Source organism: Felis catus, chromosome A2 (genome assembly GCF_018350175.1).
Source record: "Felis catus isolate Fca126 chromosome A2, F.catus_Fca126_mat1.0, whole genome shotgun sequence".
Classification (NCBI taxonomy): domain Eukaryota; kingdom Metazoa; phylum Chordata; class Mammalia; order Carnivora; family Felidae; genus Felis; species Felis catus.
Window position 1 is genome coordinate 88,391,128 of NC_058369.1, and position 21,689 is coordinate 88,412,816.

The 21,689-nt window shown below is 35.3% G+C and overlaps 1 protein-coding gene across 5 annotated transcripts in view; it reads right to left on the bottom strand.

The window, feature by feature from the left end:
- The window catches only part of SEMA3A (semaphorin 3A), a 481,474-nt gene that overhangs the window by 61,697 nt on the left and 398,088 nt on the right, over positions 1–21,689 (bottom strand). For all 5 annotated transcript variants that reach the window (XM_045052318.1, XM_003982709.6, XM_019825395.3 and 2 more), the window contains one exon: positions 1,618–1,760. In XM_045052318.1, the coding sequence (XP_044908253.1) occupies positions 1,618–1,760 (143 nt within the window). The remainder of the gene's footprint in view (positions 1–1,617; positions 1,761–21,689) is intronic.

Consider the following 21,689-nt stretch of genomic DNA (forward strand, 5'->3'; position numbering starts at 1 on the left):
AAAGAACACACTGGCACATAATAGGCACTTAACGAATATTTATTGAAGGAAGAATAAATGCACAGCTTATAACACATACTGAAAATAGATCCTAGAGAAAAGCAAACCAGCATCAAATATTTTATAAGCTTAAACAGTTGAAACAATTTCAATTTTACAAACAGTATATTGAAAAAAATATTTGCACCAGCCTTAATAAAGAAAATCATTCTAGAGAAAACATTTTGAAAACGTACCTCCTCACTGAAAATGAAACTAAATTTTAACTTAAGCAATAAGTTCTGTTACGATCGTATGTATTTGCTGGTAATTTAGGCTCTTTTAAAATAATATTTAGGTGTATGTGTTTGAAGGAACACGGATGTTCCTTCAATGATAACAATGATTTATATTTTGTTGATATAATTCTACATGCTATAAAGATTTTTCTAACCCTGTAAGTAGTGCTTTTAAATATGATTTATATTTTTTGGAGAACAGATTCTCACATATTTCACATATTTTTGTAAGTTTCCAGATTGTTAAAACCTTTAATTTTCCAGTAACTTAATATACTAGCGATAAATAATTACATCATGATTGAGGTAGAAAAGATGCTAACCAATCCCCCCAGGAGAGATTTTCAAAAATTTCATATCTTCTTTGAAAAAGACAATTCCATTGAAGATAATTACTGGATCTAGCTTTGTGATTTTTCTTGAGATGAAAGGTGCTTGAATACATAATAGCAGTTAGCTTGATTCATACTGCATATACACTGCACCATATACAGTGTAGTGGGAAAGAATGGTACTGTTATCATATCTTTACACTGATACTAATTAATCCACAAACATTTATTGGGTAATTTTTAATCTATGTATCTGACATTATAATGCAATATCATACCCAGTTTTGTGTTACACTGTAAATGAATTACCTCAAAGTTCAGATGCTCAAAACTATATGTATGTGTTCATATATATGTACATAGGATGTTATAATCAATTTATAAAATCAAGCTTTAATGATTTTCTCTTTTATATCAATAATTTAGCTATCCCAACAACAAATATCCATTCACTCTTACATATTTTAGGAAACTGTTGTGTGAAAATACAAAAAAAATGTGTTCTCCCAGGTAACATGAAAAAATTGTATTTCTTGGGGCACCTGGGTGGCTCAGTCAGTTAAGCATCTGACTTCTGCTCCAGTCATGATCTCTTGGTTCACGAGTTCAAGCCCTGTGTCAGCTGACAGCTCAAAGCCTGGAGCCTGTTTGGGATTCTGTGTCTTCTTCTATCTTTCTGCCCCTCCCCCACTTGAGCTCTGTCTCTCTCTCTCTCTCTCTCAAAGATAAATATTTTTAAAAAATGTATTTCTTTAAAATTTCAAAGGAAGATCATTTAATGTAAACGTGAAATAATGTGTCACAATTTCTACCCGCATGTTTACCTACGAAGAGCTACCAATAAACAAGTATATTTTCAAATCATTCTTTACCATTTAAATATTTATAATGATCAGTCAAGATTTTTAGCCATAGTTTTCATTATACTTGCATATAGGTGAAGAAGAAAAAGAAAACCATCATTGGACAATAATATCCTCCTCAATTGTTTTTTTTCTTTACCTCACCTTGCATATCTGACCTATTCTAGCATGAGTGGCTTTTCCGGTGTGTTCTCCATCAATCGCATTTTCGCGGAAGAAAAAATATACTTTGTCATCTTCAGGGTTGTCACTTTCTGGGATGAGGTGGGCACTAATGAACCTTGGATCTGAGAGACAAATTACAGCACATATATTAATTCACAGTTAGATAGATAATACCATTCATTACAGTCCACTTTCACTTTCTCCTCACTTGCACTTGATATATTTCAAGAACTAATCTTTCCTTAGTTCACAGTTTTCAGAATATGTGAACTGTTCTTTACAAATCACCTTACACCTCAAAACAATTCTTTATTTTTCTCTTTTTTTGGAAAGCTAGGAGTAGGTGCAGAAATCCTCAGTGTGACCACATAGTGCAAATGCATTACAGGATATTAAAATGCTTTGCAAACTGGAAATGCTTTCAAATATTGCTTATTGCCATCATCACTATCATTCTTCCTTCCAAGCATAAGATAGTTTTAAGTCAAAGTACCAAATGGTCTGTTCTAGTTTCCATCAAAGACTGGATGGGAGGGGAGAAATGAGATCCAGATTCAACAACAACAAAACAGCAAATCCTCTCATGTTCTTATCCATGTCAGTAAATAACAACATTATTTACTGGGTACTCAAGTCACCTCGGTATTCTGGAGCCACCCTTGAGTCATCTCTTTCTCTCCAGCCCACATTCTATCAGCACATCCATCACCTTTTCTTACCACATCCTCCACGACCGGCCTCTCCCAGATCACCATGACCAGCGATGAATTGCTAACAGTCTCCCTGTTTCTACCTTACCACCACCAATTGTGCTCTGTTTCTCCACACTAGTCAGAGTGATCCTATGGCAGGTCACTTCCCTAACCCCTCATCCATCTTTCCAAATTATTCACAATAAAATATAAAATCTTTCCCATGACCAGATACTATTTATGATCTGGTCCCTGCTACCTCACAAGCCTTTTCTTCTACCTACTCTCCTGACCTAACTTACTCCTAGCCCGCCATACCATCCCCATAGTAGCCCCTTCCTGGTTTTCAACCAAGTACTCTCATTCCTGCCTCAGATCTTCCTCTCTGTGTACTTTCTCACCTCATATATTATAATGAATGACTGGATTCCTACTTTTACTCAAGTCTTTGTTCAAATATTGCATTATCAGAAAGATCTTTGTTGACTACCCTATTTAAAGCACTTGAAATCCTTTTAGTTCTTAATTTTCATGTGTTATTTTTCTTCCTAACATTATTAAACACCTGTGATCTCTCAGTCTTTCTTTCTCTGTTTCTAATATTCATTTGTTTATTGTCTGTTTCTCTCCCCACCCCAAAGGAATATGAGTTCCCAGGACCTGGCATTTTTTGTTTGGTGCTGTGATCCTAAAGGTTAAAACACAGTTGACATTCAATGAGTATTTGTGCAAGAAGGGAAAGAGAGAAGAAAGAAAAAACAAAAAGAGAGAGAGACTGCCTAGATTATGCAGAATGTATATTAGCAATGATTAGAGCCTCATTTAAAAAAAATAACTTTTGTAAATACCTGGGTTGATGCGGTTGTGACTCATACAGACATATAAAAGTATGTAGTAGCTTCATTGATTTTAAGATGTAATATACTAAGAAGCTGAGTTTATCTTACTGAAAGCATTTAGGACATTGCAGGTATTTAAATTCTCACAATAAGCTACCTTTACTCCCATAACATATCATGTTATCAAGTCAGCAATGAAATACGTGCACATAGATCAGTACCAAACCTGAGATATCAGGGAAGAGGTCAGAACCCTGAAACTAGCTTTATCCATGTTATTTAGTCCTAATCTTTATACCTGTGCATAATCACCATTATCATGTGTTCTATGCTTGTAACCTTCTTATAACATTTGCTATCAGACCATGCACACTCAGGGCTACACTCCACTATCCTTCTCAGGCAATTATACAGACTCTGTCAGTAATGTTAAAAGTACAATTTATTACCTATTCATATTTCAAGTCCAGTGTGCCAGTGGAATAAGAGTAGGGAAATAACTTTTAAAAGTTGGACTCACTCAGTACCAGAGCTTTATAAGATACATAAAATAATACATTACTTTCCTATAATTGTTACAAAGCTGGTTTTTCTTCATCAATTTCTACGTATTCATATACATAGATATGTTTGTATATTTCTGTGTCTCATGAGTATCAGTGAGCAGAATAAATAATGTGACATGGTAGGAATTGGTATGTTACAAATCAAACAATTACTATCCCAATGATGAATTCCTGGAATTGCAGTGTTCCTGGAAATGCAGTGTTGTAAGCGTGTTTGTGTGTGCACACACAGTTACAATATATATAGTTTCTGTGTACACACAAAGCTACATGTCAATGTCAAACCTACATGTCAAACCTACATGTATGTTACAAATCAAACAATTACTATCCCAATGATGAATTCCTGGAATTGCAGATTCCTGGAAATGCAGTGTTGTAAGCGTGTTTGTGTGTGCACACACAGTTATAATATATATAGTTTGTGTGTGCACACAAACCTACATGTCGAAGAATTCAGTTCAGTCACTTGCAATTTTTGTGACTTTTTGGTAAGTCTCAGATCTCAGATGACTAATTTTCACACTGGGTTTATTTCAAATTGGATTTTATTCACCTTTTCCATCATAAATAGTTCATATAAAAACAAATATTTTCAACTTGAATAATGCATTGAAACAACTTAGCAAAATGTTAGTAAATGCATTATATTATTATCATTAAGACAGTGAAGGGAAGCCTCAATCACATACTAAATTTGGAGATCTCATTATAACCCAGCTACAGAATTAGAATTAAAAAAAAACACACACATTCTTTTGCTTTAAAACTAGAGCAATGGAGGAGAAGTTGGTCTAATATTACCTTCCCAATTAGAGTAATTGTTCACAGAAACACTTGCATAACTTAAAGAATTTCAGGTAATTAAATCTAGCTACTGTATTTGCTCACAAATACATGTAAGACATGACGTAGAAAACAAAATGAGTAATATTATGTCTCTTGTTCTCAGAAAGCTATAATTAGGCAAAAGTCACGTTAGAAGCACAAAAATGACAATAAAGCAAACAGTATTTTACATGTACAGATATTCTCTTAGCTTGGTGTTTTGGCATGACAGAAGGCTCTATCAAGCACGTGTTTCCCTCTTTAAAATATGTCAAGAAAATTATCATTTTATCAATGTGGACTCTAGTGGGAAATCATTCAAACAAGTTATCATGCACATTGTTGAAAGAGCCTTCGATCCTAGTCTCTCTTTCAATATCTGGTATTACAGCATGAGGACTTTGTAGGTGAGTAACAGTCTGACACAGCTTCAGAAACAGACAAAAAATAAACTACGCATGGAAAAAAAAGTACACATTTATTAAACTAAAAAGGAATATCAAAGAAAAACAATGTCAGTCAAATGTAACTTGTCTTTAAGACATTTAGGATACAATCAACTTGGAAAAACATTCTTTCCTATCTCAAAATAAAATAGGTCTCTAGTTAAACTCTTTCAAAAAATTAAAAGGAGTTCTACTTCTTCTACTATTTTAAATTTAGCAAATCTTGTCTGCGGTCAAAACCTTTTCTCACTATGCATTTTCTACTTCTTCAAACCTTCAAATGTTGCTTTCCCCTTCCTTACTACATTTGGTCCTCTTACTCCTCCTCTTCTTTTCTCAATCTATTCCTCTCTTCCCTGGTGAATTCTCCTCTTCTTCCAAACCAAACATTCTAATCAATCATTCTAATTGTCTGCCCTGCTACCCTAGAACCTCTTGGCCTCCCGAACCTCCATTGCACCTGCCTTATATAATCCCAGAACTTTTTTTCCTATGCCCCTATATCTAAGCAAGGATGATGAAAACTATATAATTTAGTAAATGGATGTGCTACTTGTTAACTCAGGCTATGTATCCTAAAAAAGAATCACTGTTGTTACAGATTTATTAACAGAAACTCTTTAAAATCATTCTGATTGTCTTCAAATCAACTAATGTAGCATCTCATTTTATTCTTCAAAGATGGAATTATTTGCTATACTGATACAACCAAAACCATTTAAAGAGAAGGTCCTCCTTTTTCTCCTCTCAATTTTTCTTTTCTTTCTTTCTGTGGAAAAATGATCTCTCTTTATTTGTAAGTCTAAAGCCTCTATTTGTTCTCAATCCAATAATCTACAAAATATTTCTCCAGTAAAAATCTCTATTCTTCATGCAATCACTCACCATCTATCTATATTTCATTCATCATATTTTTCCTAGACGTGTACTCTGTGCTCTAGATGGTGGAAAACAAGGGGATGTTATGATGAAATGTATTCTGTCTGTGAGGGAATACCAACAATTAAACAGAACAATTATTACACCACACAAAAAAAGGACAAGAGTAAGAGCCTGGAAAAAAATGCAGTTGGAAATAGAAGAGAAAATTCAGTTTTCCTTAAAGAAATTAGGGAAAGCTCTTCTCAGAAGATATGACCTATAACTCAAGGCCTAAAGAATAACCAGGAATGTCCCAGGTGGAAGTAACACGTGCAAGGTAAGAGAAATGACAATACTATGCACTCAGAGAGTAGTCAATGAAGAGACGGGTGGTCAAAGATGATGACAAGAAAGTTAAGCAGAGGCCGGAATAAGAGGGAAGTGTTGTCCAGGAGCATATCGTCCTAATGGCGATGAGGGAAACCAATGAAGTATTTTAAACCTAGTAATGACATTATCAGATTACTATGTTAAGATCACTATGATTGCTACAGAAAAAAAAATATATAATGAGGCAAGAATGAAGGCAGGAAGACCACTCTAGAGGCTAGTGAGAAGGGTTGGTGATTTGGACCAGTATGATAGAGAAGGTGGCATATGCAAGGATTATGTGAAAACAGAACTGCTGGATTATGTTCACTGATGAGATGTTGAAGGTAGGGAGTAGTAAGAAAAATCATGGAAATACTAAGGAAATGTCTGATTTAAATATTGGTTGGATAGGAATCATTTACTGAAATAGGAACACCTGAGGAAAGATAGATATGGAAGTCGGGGGAGGAAGATAAGCTCAGTTTTGTGCAGCTTTGAAGTGAGATGCTTGGGAATTTGTCCCACAGGTCAGGGAATACAGAAGCTCAGGAAAGAAGTGGGGACTAGAGCTGAAGTTATTTGAGATTGACAGCAGGGTATAGAGTACGAAGAGAAAAGAAGACAGAATCTAATACAAGGAGAAAAGTGATGAAAACCAGGAAGAAATCCAGCAACTGGGGAGTTGCAAAAATGAAGAAAAGAAGTCAATTCTTCTTTGGGTTCTCAATCTTTCCCTTATAATGACTCCGTGTCAAATATTTATTTTTTTTAATATTTTTATTCTACCAAAGAAAACAAAAAGAATTCCACTTACACTCTATACTCTAGAATCCACTGTTTCTTGCACCCATTTAGCCATAGGACTTTTTGAAAGAGTGGGAGGGGACTCAGACTCAGACTCCCTGCCCTATTTACCAGTCGCTTTCCAACTCCATTACTAGGTAGCTTTTGGTGTTTCACCTTTGAGAGTGTAATCAACAGAAACCATCAAATCTACACACAGATATTGATGCTCACGCTTTTTCGGTTGTCTGCTTGTCTGCTGCCATTGGCACAATAAAATCTTCATGCCCTTCATATAATTTTCATTGTTTCTCTGGCATGTGCCTTCTGTGACTCTGAACCTGAATTGTTAAGAATAGAGCCTTCACTATTTCCTTTACCACTTTCTTTTCCTACATCTGTAAATATAGATGCTTCCTAAATTATTTTCTTTTTGAGCACCTTTTATTCCCCCCACTCCTATAAATGAAGGCATCTCCTAAAATTTCTTCTACTATTTCAATATTCTAAATTTTGTTATATTTTTAGAATTTCTTTCTTTTGGAATTGATTCACTTTTAGACCCTCAGGTATCTCCAAACTACATCACCTTTATTTTCCTCCTAGATCCAACCTTGCATTTCAAACTTTTGGCTCAAATTTTCTACCTAAGTATCTCATTGCAGTTTTAATTCATCATGACTAGCAAGGAACTCATCTACTTTTCTTTTAAAACTGCTTCTGCTCCTATCTTTCCGCTTTGGCTAATGCCAATATCCACACCTACGTTTAAAATGGTATTTTACCTTAAACTGCTTCCACTTCCTGCAGGACTGCCATCATTTCACTTCTTTCCCTGTTTTCTAGTCTTAATGTTGCTTGTACAATTCATGTTTTGCTTGTTTTTTTTTTCTTTTTTACTTTAGAGTTATATTTTCAAGTCATCTAATTAGTCTTCTGTATATATATTATCTATTTCTTCCAAGCTATCCATACAGTGCTACGGAAAGAAGCACTAATGCATTTATACCATATAATTTCCAGACCAGATTTCAGGTGTCATAAGATATGATAAAGTAGCATAAACTAAGATTGGCATGCAGAAAGGACAGGAAGGCTGATGTTACTCTGAACCAGTAACAACTCTAAAAGTAGATACTGCATTCGTCAACACATATAGTTGAGATGAGCTATGGTTTTGACTCAAAGCTCTCTAGCACTAGAGGGAAATGGGAAGTCTTGTCAGTTACACTATTTACAGTGTCCCTAATACCAAAAATAAATTAAGAGCAGTAAGTGTCGTCCACAAACTTTGACTTACATTTCCGGCAGAACTGACCACTGTTCCTCTTCTTTAATCCCTTAGTAAATCAAGAAAACACCCCATCTACTATCTTCAAACACATTTAGTTCACATAACACGGAAGAAAGTTTGCTTTTATCGCTTTTGTGACATTTAATCCTTTTCCTATTATCTTCATTTTCCTATTTGTTATGACAGGCATTTGTCCTGTATCTCTCCCTCTCTTGCCTTCAGCTTCTACATATAACAAAGTATTTCCCTAAGCATATTTTGAATCTGTCTCACTGCAACTACGCCAATGTAGACCCTTATCTCTTCTCTCTTGGCAGCCACATTCAATCTGTTTTCTCTGCCTCTGGCCTCACCTTTTCCAAACCATCTTGTACTGTCTATCGCCTTTTTAACACACAAACCATTCCCTGGCACCTAGTGCATATTTCTCAATTAGAATCCAGAAAACTCTACTTTTAATCACTTGTTTTCTTTCCCCTCTCTTCTGGTAAGCTGATTTCCCTATTTTTTCCCAATTATTTCTTCTGGGCTAAGCACAATTTCTGAAACATAACATGGTTCCTAAATGAGTGAATAGATTAATAAATGAATGAATTTCCTAAACTAAAATATGTAAGTTTGTGAGTTTTTTTTTTTTTTAGAAGAAAGAGTCACATTTTCCTGCTTTTTGGCAGTTCATTAGTTATTGGGATGAACAGAACTCATCATAGCCCTAACAGTGTTTACGTTCCCAGTTAAAGAAATGCTTAGACATGCTCCTTTAAATTGCAACTATTTCTAAGAGTTATTACAAAATAATAGGTTCTCAAAATGTTCTCCTGAAATTTCATGAATGTTATTTTAATATGGAAAACTTTTCTGCTTTTGATCACATCTTTTTGTGCTAGATAATTAATACAGTAAAATTAATGATCTGTGTATAATTTTTCAAAATTAGATTCTATCAATAGGATTAAAATAACAGAAAACATGTCTCTCTACTTTATGAAGCTAAAAACAATGCATATGTTGGAGGTCAGAGATTACCACTGTCCTGAAAAACTACAAGCAATTCAATAACTTGCCTTGTCATCAGAAACTCCCCGTGGAAAACCTTTACCCAAATTCATTCATATTGACCTATTTTATTAGGTCTCCTTGAGAACCAAAGAAAGTTCATGGTTTTCACAAAGGAAGGCTTTCTACTTCCAGTTACTACCATCAAATGAGAAGCAGAAATGAAAAACTGAAACCCACTAGTTACTTTTCCTCCTCAAACTTGTGTTCTGTAACCCATTAGAGAATGTCTATATCCAGTCTCCAGATATAAGTTCCTGATTTCAATGTGGCCAAGTCCATTGAACTAATAGACACACATATACATATCTTTTACTAATGTCAACAGTTACAATGTCCCTAGATACCTTTCCACATTGCAATGTTCTCTACTCTGTAAAGTTCACAAAATCCCAACTGACCATGATCTAACAAAATCTTTGAGCTTGTACTATTGAAAATATTTCATACAATATGAAGCAGGAAATGGATGTGGATGTGTATTAAAAGCTGAACATCAAAAGAAAGTGGCAAGATCCATTTAAGCAGGATCAAAGTGCATTAGTCTTGCCAGCACAGAACTGCAATGTAAACACTATGAAAGGTAAATACACTTGGAAAGGATTCTCTCATCTGGATGGTTTAAATGGTATGCCTCTGGGAAAGAAACTTTGTCTTTACAGGTACTGTGGTACTTTTGCAATGCCCTGTGCACATGGTAGAAGCTGAACAAATAATCATATTTAATAATCTTGGGCCAATGCTATCATGTGAAGCATGGCATCTTTAGTCATGATAACAGCAATAAACACTGAGTAAATACACCTCTTTTCTTCCCCTCTTTATCTCCTTTACCACCCCCTTGACATTCTTCCACACCTCATCCCACAGATGGCATTTCTTGCAAAATTCACGTTTGGGCACCACCTGCCACTTGTAACAGTATCACTCTGTCGAAATATTTTTAGCAGCTGCAAATTAAACTGTCCTTCAGGTGCAATCTCACACTTAATGAAAATGACACCTTGGCACAGGACACCCAGCTGCCTTTATGATTCATTTGGCAGCCTGAGCTTATTTAAATAATGAACACATTTTGCCGCTCTCAGCATTAGGATCCATCTAAATCTCTAGTACAGAAACATTTTGACCAGCCTTTGGCTGGACCTATCCTCTCCACCAATAAGCTCTCAAGGAATGAGAACATACAACTAAAATTGTAGAAATACATGTTTTTTGAAAAGGAATTACATTAACAGGATGAAATTAAGATTCTGGGTTTTCTATAAATCTAAAAGTTATAACACATATTGGCTTTTTAGGACATAAATTTTACGTAGTTCATTTGGACAGAGGACGGAATGAAAGACTACAAGCTTTCACACCATGATACAGTCAGTCCTCTTGTAAAGCATGATAGAAACTTCCAGAGCAGAACAGGAGCATAAACCCACTGGAGGCAAACAACCCATATTACTGCTCTCTCTCTCTCTCTGAATCTACTGTGACACCATCTATGAGAGGAAAAGGAAGTCTTAAAAATTTATATATCTCACAAAATGTACATACACAGTCTTATTTTCTTCATGCTTGGAAGGTAGTTCCACTGACATTCTGACTATTAATGAAGGAAAATCCTGGCTAATTACCAACATAAGAAGAAACAAAATCTCCCTTTACTGAACATATAAAAATTATTCTGTGATAGGGGTGAAAAAAGAAAACTGGGTAGATGCCTGACTTCTCCCACTCACTAGATTTGTAATTTCAAAATATTAATTAATGTCAACAAGCCTCAGTTTCCTTATCTGTTAAAAAGCACCAATCTCTGAGGTGCTACCGACCTACATACCTACATTAGCATATCATAGGCCTTGAAAACTGGTAGCTGTTATTGTTTTATAACACCATTTATAAAACTTTGTGAAATATCCTATAAAAATACATGTTTAAAAGGTAATGGTGGGGCGCCTGTGTGGCTCAGTCAGCCAAGCGTCCAACTTCAGCTCAGGTCACGTTCAAGCCCCGCTTCGGGCTCTGTGCTGACGGCTCAGAGCCTGGAGTCTGCTTCGGATTCTGTGTCTCCTTCTCTCTGTCCCTCCCCTGCTTGTGCTCTGTCTCAAAAGTAAATAAACATTAAAAAAAATAAAAAAAATAAAAAGCTAATGGTAGCATAAACTTAGAGTGCTAATGAAAGCAAGTTCAATCAGAAGTCAGCTGATAAACAACCTATAAACCTGTTAAAGACCCCTGAGAAGAACAAAGACAAACTGGAAATTATGTAAACTTTAAAACCGTATTTTTACAATTTAAAAAATATTTCCAATGTCATAGCCTCAGGCTTCAAAATACTTACAAGCTAACTAGCAGGGCAATTGGTGATAGGGGAAAATCATCACCAGATGATAGCCAACACACCCGGGTGGCAGTCACAGTGACTGGTTTCTTCCCATCTCAGCTTTGCTGCAACATAAAGGGGAAAAACAGCCCCAAAGAATCAAAAGACTGTGAATGGGAACTTCCAGCACATTGGGAATGCAGGGAATGCGGCCTCAGGTCATCTCACATTCTTCGCTAACAACCTAAACAGAATGGATGTATCATTTTTGGCCGTGGAAGAGAAAAACCTCTAGCTGCCAAGGAATAGGCCTGGAAAAACTTTGATGCTTAGCTGGCTGGGAAACTATGAACAACCCTGGGGAGAGTCTACCCCGAAGAAAGGTTCAAGAGGAGTCACGTGAAAATGGAGAGAAGGGCTGATGAGGAGGGAAGATGAGCGCGGGTGAGGGAAAATATGAATACTAATCACTGTGCCTTTTCTTGTGCTTTTTATGTATTATTCTGAGCCACACCCATCCCAGAAAGAAACCCTGACATTAAGACCCAGCAACTGCCCAAAGTGCATACTAGTAACTGGGAAAGCCAGGGCAGGAACAAGAACTGAGTTCTTCCTAGTGCGTCATGTGGCCACAAATATTTACACCTATGTATTTTGTAGTGTGTGTCTAGGTTGAATATGCCTATACACTACTTATTTTGTTTACTATTTTAATAAAGAGATCAGCATTTAACTGATCAAACACACACACACACACACACACACACACACACACACACACACACAAAACTCGTGGAAAAGCATCCTGTTCTTTACCACTGTAAAAGGCTAGTTAAAACTAAATGGTCATAACCAAACTACACAATTTTTTTTTTTAACTGAAACCAAATTAATGAAAAGGAAGTAGAAAGAATTTGGAATACTGGACTTAGAAGTAACCCACAAGGGAACATAATCATCACTGTGGAGTGTGGTGCCTCTACTCTGTGTATCAATAACCAAGTTAATTACTTTACAGTTTCCCTTATTCAGTCCTGCAAAGAGAAAATATTTTTCCTTTCATCTTTTCAGCTTCATCTCCTGTGTTTACTATGGTGGCATTTCTTTGCTTTTTTTTGCTTTTTTTTTTTTTTTTTTAATTTTAGGGAGGGGGGAGGGAGGGAGAATGGGTAGAGGGGCAGAGGGAGAATGAATCTTAAGCAGACTCCACGCTTAGTACAGAGACTGGCACGGGGCTTAATCCCACACTGATGGGATCATGACCTGAGCTGAAATCAAGAATCAGTCATTCAACCAACTGAGCCACCACAGCACCCCATAAATTGGCATTTCTGATCAGTTCTATCCCCAATCCATTTTTGAGTGTATATTTTCCCTTACTTCTTTTGTCCTAATTCAAGCTCTCTCATCTCTCCCCTAAAGTATTGCTCTGTCTTCTTAAAAGATCCTCCTGCTTCAAATCATTCTTCGCAATCAACAGTTCAGCTGCTCAATTTTATTGATGGTTTTCCATTAGCTAAACAATTAAATTCAGAATCCTTTAAAAGGCATTCAAGGTCTTTGCTACCTATCCCCCATATATTCTAGGCTCCCCACCCCCATCCCAATGCATTTCCCCTTGTACCTTTCTCTCTCACTACTCTGGATTTCCAGAACTTACATTCTTTTTTTTTTTTTTTTTTTGTTTACTTTTGAGAGAGAAAGAGAGAGAGAGAGTACAAGCAGGGGAGGGGCAGAAAGGGGGGGGCACCTGGGTGGCTCAGTTGATGCGTGTCTGACTTCAGCTCAGGCCATGATCCCATGGTTTGTGAGTTTGAGCCCCACATTGGGCTCTGTGCTGACAGCTCAGAGCCTGGAGTCTACTTCGGAATCTCTGCCTCCTTTTCTCTCTTTGCCCCTCCCCCACTTGTGTTCTTTCTCTCTCTCTCTCAAAAATAAATCAATAAACTTAAAAAAAAAAAAAAAAGGAAAAGACAGAGGGACAGAGAGAATCCCAAGCTGTCAGCACAGAGCCTGACATGGGGCTCAAACCCATGAACCTGGACATCACAACCTGAGCAGAAATCAAGAGGCAGACACTTTAACCTACTGAGCCACCCAGGCACCCCAATCCAGAACTTTCATTATTAAATGACTTCACCTATGTGAGTTCTCTATGATGAATTATGCTAATTTTTCAAGACTTTTTTCAAATACCTTCTAAAAGTACTTTAATGTTTCAGGGGGATATTTGTCTTCTGGGTTTCCATAATTTTTTGTTTAAATTTCAGTTAGAGTAGTTACACCATCCCACCTGCTCTGGGTCACTCCTCAGAGTGATACACCATGCTTCTCCAATAAGTTCTTTTTAGACAGGATTTTGTCATTCATCTTCAAATCCCCTCATAGGGTAGTCTATTACACTTTAAGATGCTTGCTAACTTGAATTCAACTGAACACTATTCTATTTCTATAACTGTTTTACAGTTTGTAAGCTGCCTTCAAGTGGAAGATGGCTGTGAAACTGCAGAGCAGTCAAAGGGGTGTCACAGTATTCAACTTAGCTCTCCTACTTACTAACTATATGACTGTAAGCAAATTCTTTGGCATATCTGCGTCTCAAGTTCTCATCATAAGGAAAGAATACAGAGATGTTACAAAGACCAATGACCTCACAGAGTTAAGACACACATAGGTAGAACAAAATGCTATTGTGGAGTATGAACTATCCTTATTGTTATCTCAAGGTTGGTTGCCTTTGCTTCACTGGTTAGCCACGTGCTGTTCCCCAGGAAGCATATCACTGAAGTCAACAAAGAACAAGTAGCTTTTTTAATATTTTTTAATGTTTGTTTATTTTTGACAGAGAGAGAGAGAGAGAGACACAGACAGACAGAGCACCAGCAGGGGAGGGGCAGAGAGAGGGAGACACAGAATCCGTAGCAGGCTCCAAGCTCTGAGCTGTCAGGACAGAGCCCGACGCGGGGCTCAATCCCACGAGCTGTGAGATCATGACCTGAACTGAAGTCAGACGCTCAACCGACTGAGCCACCCAGGTGTCCCAGAACAAGTAGCTTAAAAAAAAAAAAAAAAGTGGAAGCTGCAGGGCAGAAACAAGGAGTAAATCAAGAGTTCCCTTTTTTCACATAATAGCCATAATGAAAGAGAAGATCAAAATGAGTCAAAAACTAAAAAGAGCAGCAGTAACATTCTTGTCTAAATTGACGTAAAGACATATGGTTTAAAAGATTCAAAAGGAAGCTTTACTCTCAATGCTGGGATTTGAAGAGCTACACTTGAAACTACACAAAGTTTGGTGTGCTATGGTATTTACAGGTGTCAGTGTACTCTGTGTCGCAAATCAGTTTATACCATGAAGTATACTCACCATCTCTGCAATAGTTAAATGATGACTGGTTTTAATTACATTAAGTATAAGTAAGGATAAATGGCTGTGTATAACCATTATGGGAACATTAAACATGATTTTGGCTGTCAAATGAAATAATATAAAAAGGTAAAAAAAAAGAAATATTCAAAAATATACCACTCAATGGTTATTGTCGCTTACCCTTTCCCATAATTTTTTTAGTTATCTTAATCGATTTGACTCCCCAAATCACAGATATTCTTTTGTGCCTGAGCAACATTTTTTTAGCTGACTTTTGATCAACCTTATATAGCATTGCATACTTAGCTCTTCAAAATAACTATCTCCAACATTTCCACATTTGCTCCTCCTAGAAACTAATCTTCCTCAATGCTACCTTATTTGTTAGAGTCACTCAACACAGAAGCTTGGGATCAGTCTTGACTTCTCCTACATCGACATTTATCAGTCATCAAATTTTATTTCCATCTCTCTTTCAAATTTCTTTAATATCTATCTTTATCCTTCATGTCTTCATTGACATCTTTAATTTATTTGCACCCTTTAAATAGTTTTTTTTGAGTTTCTTGTTATTAGTCTTTCTTTCCTATAATTGTTTCTTTCACATAATGCCAAGAATGCCTTCACCAATATTCAACTTGTTTACACCAATCCACTGGTTAACAACCTCATTTATACAGTTTTTGGTGGGAGTGTAAAATGACCTGTAAAATGGCTACGTACCATTTAGCCATTTCATCGCATTCCTAGTTATTTAACTGAGAGAAATGAAAGCATATGTGCACAACAAAATTTGAACAAGAATGTTTACAGCAGCTTCATTAAGTCCAAGTGTCTACCACTAGGAAAACAAATAACACAATATGGTACATCCATACAATTAAATACTACTCAGAAACAAAAAAGAACAAATTACTGATACATGTAGCGATGTGAATGGATTTGAAAAACATTACAATAAAAGAGTGCATATTGTATACTTTCATTTATAGGAGTTTCTATTCTACTTTTTTCTGGGCTGTGCTGTGGAAAATTCACAACAGTAGTACCTCTTGGGGCAAAGGTATGGGACTCACTGGAAAAGTACATCACAAAACCTTCTGGAGTGTTCCATACTTTGATAGGCCTTTGAATTACAGACATTTATCATTTCTCAAATTGTCATTGAATAGTATACTTAAGATTGTAAATTTGTGTGTATATTTATACATTGTGTGTAAATTTATCAAGTATATCTTATAATTATTTCTCAATCTGGCGAATTTCTCAAATTATAGGAACATAATGCTGAGTACAAAGTAGGTTTAAAAAGTGATTAATATGAATCTAATTTTCCTTATGGATAAATACCCATTCATAATGGATATATCACAAGTCCATATGACTATTTTCTTATTACTTAACCAAAATATGGTGTATGTTTCCACCCTCCTATTTTGTAAGTATGTGGTCTTTTTATTGATTGGTTATAAAATAAGTAATTGTTTAATATTTCAATGTGGGATTAATAAAATCATGCACCTTACTCACTATATATTATAGTTACTTTGTCCTATTATTTACAAATACACTATATACAATGATTTAGCGGTTTGTGTTTTATCATGGTAAATATGGTTTCGAAATATTTTGATGACTCTAAGATATAATCTAGTTATTTACCACAACCATAATGTTTTTAGGTATTTCTATAATTTTTGACTACTTAGTCCCTTTTAACTGCAGGAAGATACAATACTTAGAGATTCTTTCTTCTATCAGATCCTAAGTAAATACATTCATACTATGAATATACTCATCTATCATCATAAAATGTCCTTTGAACATTTACATTTATTATGTTTTTGAATTATGTTAACTATAAACTATCATATGATTAGATCACTTGTTATTTGAGAAGATCAGATGGAATTTCATGAAGGAAATAATCTTCAGAAATGTTTTTTTATTACCTCATAATGGCTATACACACACATATACACACACACACAAACACACACACAATACATGTTCTTGCATATACACTGTACATGTTCCTGCAGGTAAATAGTCGGATATTAATTTTCACTACATTTAAAGACAGCAGACTTAATACAGATTTTTTCCTAATACATTTCTATAAAACTGAAAAGGTTTGGAAAAAAGACAATTATCCTTAAATATTTTTTCATTACAGGAGATATCAGCATGAAGTGAAATGAAACGGAATATGCATTATATAAACTCTGCTGTCTAAAAACAAAAAAAATGTTATCAAAGAAGTCCATGTTCATAAAGTAATTACAATATTTTGCATACACTATAAATTAAAAATAAGCTTTGAACTCTGTTGAGGAAAACCAAGGCAGCAAACTTTCATTTTTCTACATCCAAAGAAAATAGAACTTTCTATTTAGAGAAGTCATTGCTCCATGATAACAAGTAATTTATATGATCTTACTTAATAATGACTTCACACTAAAACTCTCTCTTAAAGAGAAAATTGGGAGCTGTTCAGGAAACAGTATTCCTGACTCACCTCATTCTAAATTAGAACACGTTTCTCTTCTCTTTGCCAGAAAGTTCATCAAATTTTTCAGACAGTGTGCTTACTCTGCTTTATTAAATGAGATGAGACAAGTGCATTTATGTGTGTATGATTTATTTTTTTAAAGTTTCAGTGCTTAAGCACGAAACTAAAAAATATCACCACACCAAAGTGATATAGTACAGGCATTATTTAAATCTCTCTGAGAAAGAGAGAATAAATACATAACAGCATCTCCCTTCAACTCCTTCTCCAATCCAGTCATATCTCACTCACTGGTAACATTAAAATAAGATAAACCATATACATTTAAGATGCATTTTATAGAAATAAATAACATCTTTTGAAAAACAATTCTAGACAGGATGAGAACACAGTCTCAGCCTATGAAAAAAATATTTGCGGAAGATATATCTCATAAAGGACTGCTACCCAGAATACATAAAACACTCTTAATACTAAGCAAACCAACAACTCAATTTAAACTCCACATCATGTCACTAGGAAAGTATAAATTAAAACAAGATACCAGTATATCCCTATTAGAATGTCCAAAATCCAGAATGCTGACAACACCAAATTCTGGCAAGGATATGAAGCGACAGAATTCTCATTCCTCAGTGGTAGGAATTCCAAATGGTACAGCCACCTTGGAAGATACTTTGGTATTTTTTACTTCATTTTTTTTTTTGTAAAACCAAACATACTATTACCATATGGCCTAGCAATCTTGCTCTTTCATATTTACTCAAAGGAGCTGAAAAGTTACATCTACACTGAAGCCTCCATACAGATGTTTATAGCAGCTTTATTCAAAATTGCCAAAACTCAGTAGCCACCAAGATATACTTCAGTAGATGAGTGGATAAATAAACTGTGTTGCCTTCAGACAACGTACTATTATTCAAAGTTGTAGAGAAATAAGCTGTGAAACTATTTCAAGACATTTGAAGACAACTATTTCGCTATCAGTAAGCCAAAGAAGCAAACCTGAAAATGCTATATGGTATATGATTCCAAATACTTGACATTTTAGAAAGGACAAACATAGGAGGACAGTAAGATCAGTGGCTGCCAGGAGGTAAGGAGTAGGGAGAACACACAGGTTGAGGACAGAGGATTTTCAAGTCAGTGAAACTGCTCTGTAGGACGCTACAAGGATGCATGTGTTTCATTATATATTTCTCCAAATCCAGATAGTGTACAACACCAAGAGTGAACCCTAATGTAGACTGTGGGCTTTGGGTGATAATGATGTGTCAGTGTAGGCTTACCAAGTGTAACAAATGTACCACTCTGGTAGGGGGATGTAAGCAACAAGGGAGGCTATGCATGTATGGGAGTAGGGTTGTATGGAAATCTCTGTACCTCCCACTCAATTTTGCTGGGAACCTAACTAAAACTGCTCTGAAAAATAAAATCTATTATAAAAAATTATTATGATAACATATTATCTAAATTCATAGTGTTTCTGTGCACTAAGAACTTTAACTGGGGTCCAACTCTTTCTTATTATGTTCTTTATTAATTTAAAGCAATTTTTTTAATGTTGATTTATTTTTGAAAGAGAGAGACAGAGCATGAGCAGGGGAGGGGCAGAGAGAGAGGGAGACACAGAATCCGAAACAGGCTCCAGGCTCCGAGATGTCAGCACAGAGCCCGACACAGGGCCCGAACTCATGAATCACAAGATCATGACCTGAGCCAAAGTCCAATGCCCAACCGACTGAGCCACCCAGGCACCCCTCTTATTTATTATGTTAAGAACATTTTCTTTTACTCCTACCTTTTACTCCTACCAATGTATTTTAATTAACCAGAAAACGTCATTTGATTTACCTTATTTTTCAACATTAAACAAGGTAAGCCATATATTTTATTATTAAAGTATTAAGGTGGGGGCACCTGGGTGGGTCACTTGGCTAAATGTCCAACTCCTCTGATTTCGGCTCAGGTCATGATCTCACAGTCACGGGATTGAGTCCCGGGTCAGGATCCACACTGACAGCATGAAGTCGGCTTGAGATTCTCTCTCCCTGACCCTTCCGGCTTGTTCTCTCTTTTCAAAATAAATAAATAAACTTCAAAAAAAAGGTAATGAATTAAGAGAGGTTCCTATTAATAAATCATCCTGGTAATACTAGAATACTAGAATAAATGGAAGAATTGATTTCTTCCATTTATTTGGGATATTTGGATACTCATAAATGTATTTATTCCTAGTTCTCCTTTTTGTCCAATATTGCTATTAGCAATACTATAGGCACCATATGACTTAAATGCCTTGAATATCTTTGTCTACGTTCTGAGAGATCTTAAAGGTTTCATACTTTTCCACCCACATATTTTATACATGATTCAAAAGACATATTGAAATTTAGGTCTGAAATAAATACACAAAACCACTAAGCAATATAAAAAAACCCCACAAATATATAATACCAATTTAATTTTTTCTAGTCAATTATCTTAAATATGAGTATACTCAAATTCTGCCTTTTTCCCCTGAAAAGTACCTCAAAAACTACAGATGATAAAACTGGAATTTGTGAATTCTAGTAATATTTTATTCAGAAAAAAGCCAATTTTCATATAATCATAAAATTTACTTTGTCAAAAAGTTTCTCAGTGTGTGATCTCACAAAAACATTTTTTTACTCTTTGAAATAAAAAATCCATTTTATCAGTGAAATGTAAAAATGTCTTTTGATAACTGCCCTTTTCCTGGGACATGGTAATAATTCAAGCTCTCATTCAAGGATTGCATTGACAAGGGACTTTTCCTGGGAGTTGCCTCTGATTAGGCCCATGGGGTCTAGGGGAAAAAAAAATTCTATAAGAATGTGGCCTGATTCTTAAAATAAAATAATGATTTAGGGACCAGGGAAGATTTAGGTCAATTTTTATTTGACACAGACCTTGGCAACTTTTTAATAACACGAATATTATTATAGATAGAAAGTAATTATCCTGATTCCAACACTAGCAGACCTTCACATTTCTATCATCCTCTGGTCAGAAAGTGTTCTCAAAAATGCCAGAAATTCAGGGTCTCTTCAAAGAAGAAAAACATGTTCAAGTGTGATATAATTAGCAGTTTCTATGGCTTTTGTTCTTAAGAGACAATAATAGTTTTGATTCTTGAAAATGTCTAATTATATGGGAAAGGAAATTCAAGGCAGAAAAGAAGATAATTTATAGCATAATTTCAAAGTAATTAGAATTGGGAGAAAACAATTCTTACTTCACACCCTGTTTAATCTGCAAGATCTTATCCCTTAAGAAATAACAATTCAAATTTTACATTAGCTATTATTTTTTTGTACTTTTCTAATCACACTCTACTGAAAACAAACAAACATTGTTATTTTAACACAACAACTTCCCTTATTTTTAGTTTTACTTTTGCTTTTAGGATTGCATGTATGTGAACTAGAACAGTGAGAGTTGTTAGTTATATTTATGTGAAATTTAGAAAGTTGTTTTTTAGTCAGACGTTCTAGATGTTTAAAATAATATATTTTATGATAAAATCATACATCATATAATCATATCACAACCCTATAATTTAAAATTTAAGATTATAATACAAAATTTAAAGTTGTAATTTTTAAAATATATAACTTTTGGTTTTACATTTGGGTTTTATTGTTTCTTTGTATAAAAATCTATCTAGTGTTTGTTTGTTTGTTTGTTTTTAATCAGCTGGATGCTTTTGACAAAAAGATATTTAGAGGAAAATTGCCAATCACGTATTTTAAATTCGATGTTGCTATTTTACATCAAATTTATTATTTAAAATATTGTCAGTACTAGTCTACCTGTAGTGAAAGACAGTTAATTTATAATAATGCGCTTTGAAAACTTTTTTTTTTAATTTTTTTTTTCAATGTTTATTTATTTTTTTTGGGACAGAGAGAGACAGAGCATGAACGGGGGAGGGGCAGAGAGAGAGGGAGACACAGAATCAGAAACAGGCTCCAGGCTCCGAGCCATCAGCCCAGAGCCTGACGCGGGGCTCGAACTCACGGACCTCGAGATCGTGACCTGGCTGAAGTCGGACGCTTAACCGACTGTGCCACCCAGGCGCCCCTGAAAAC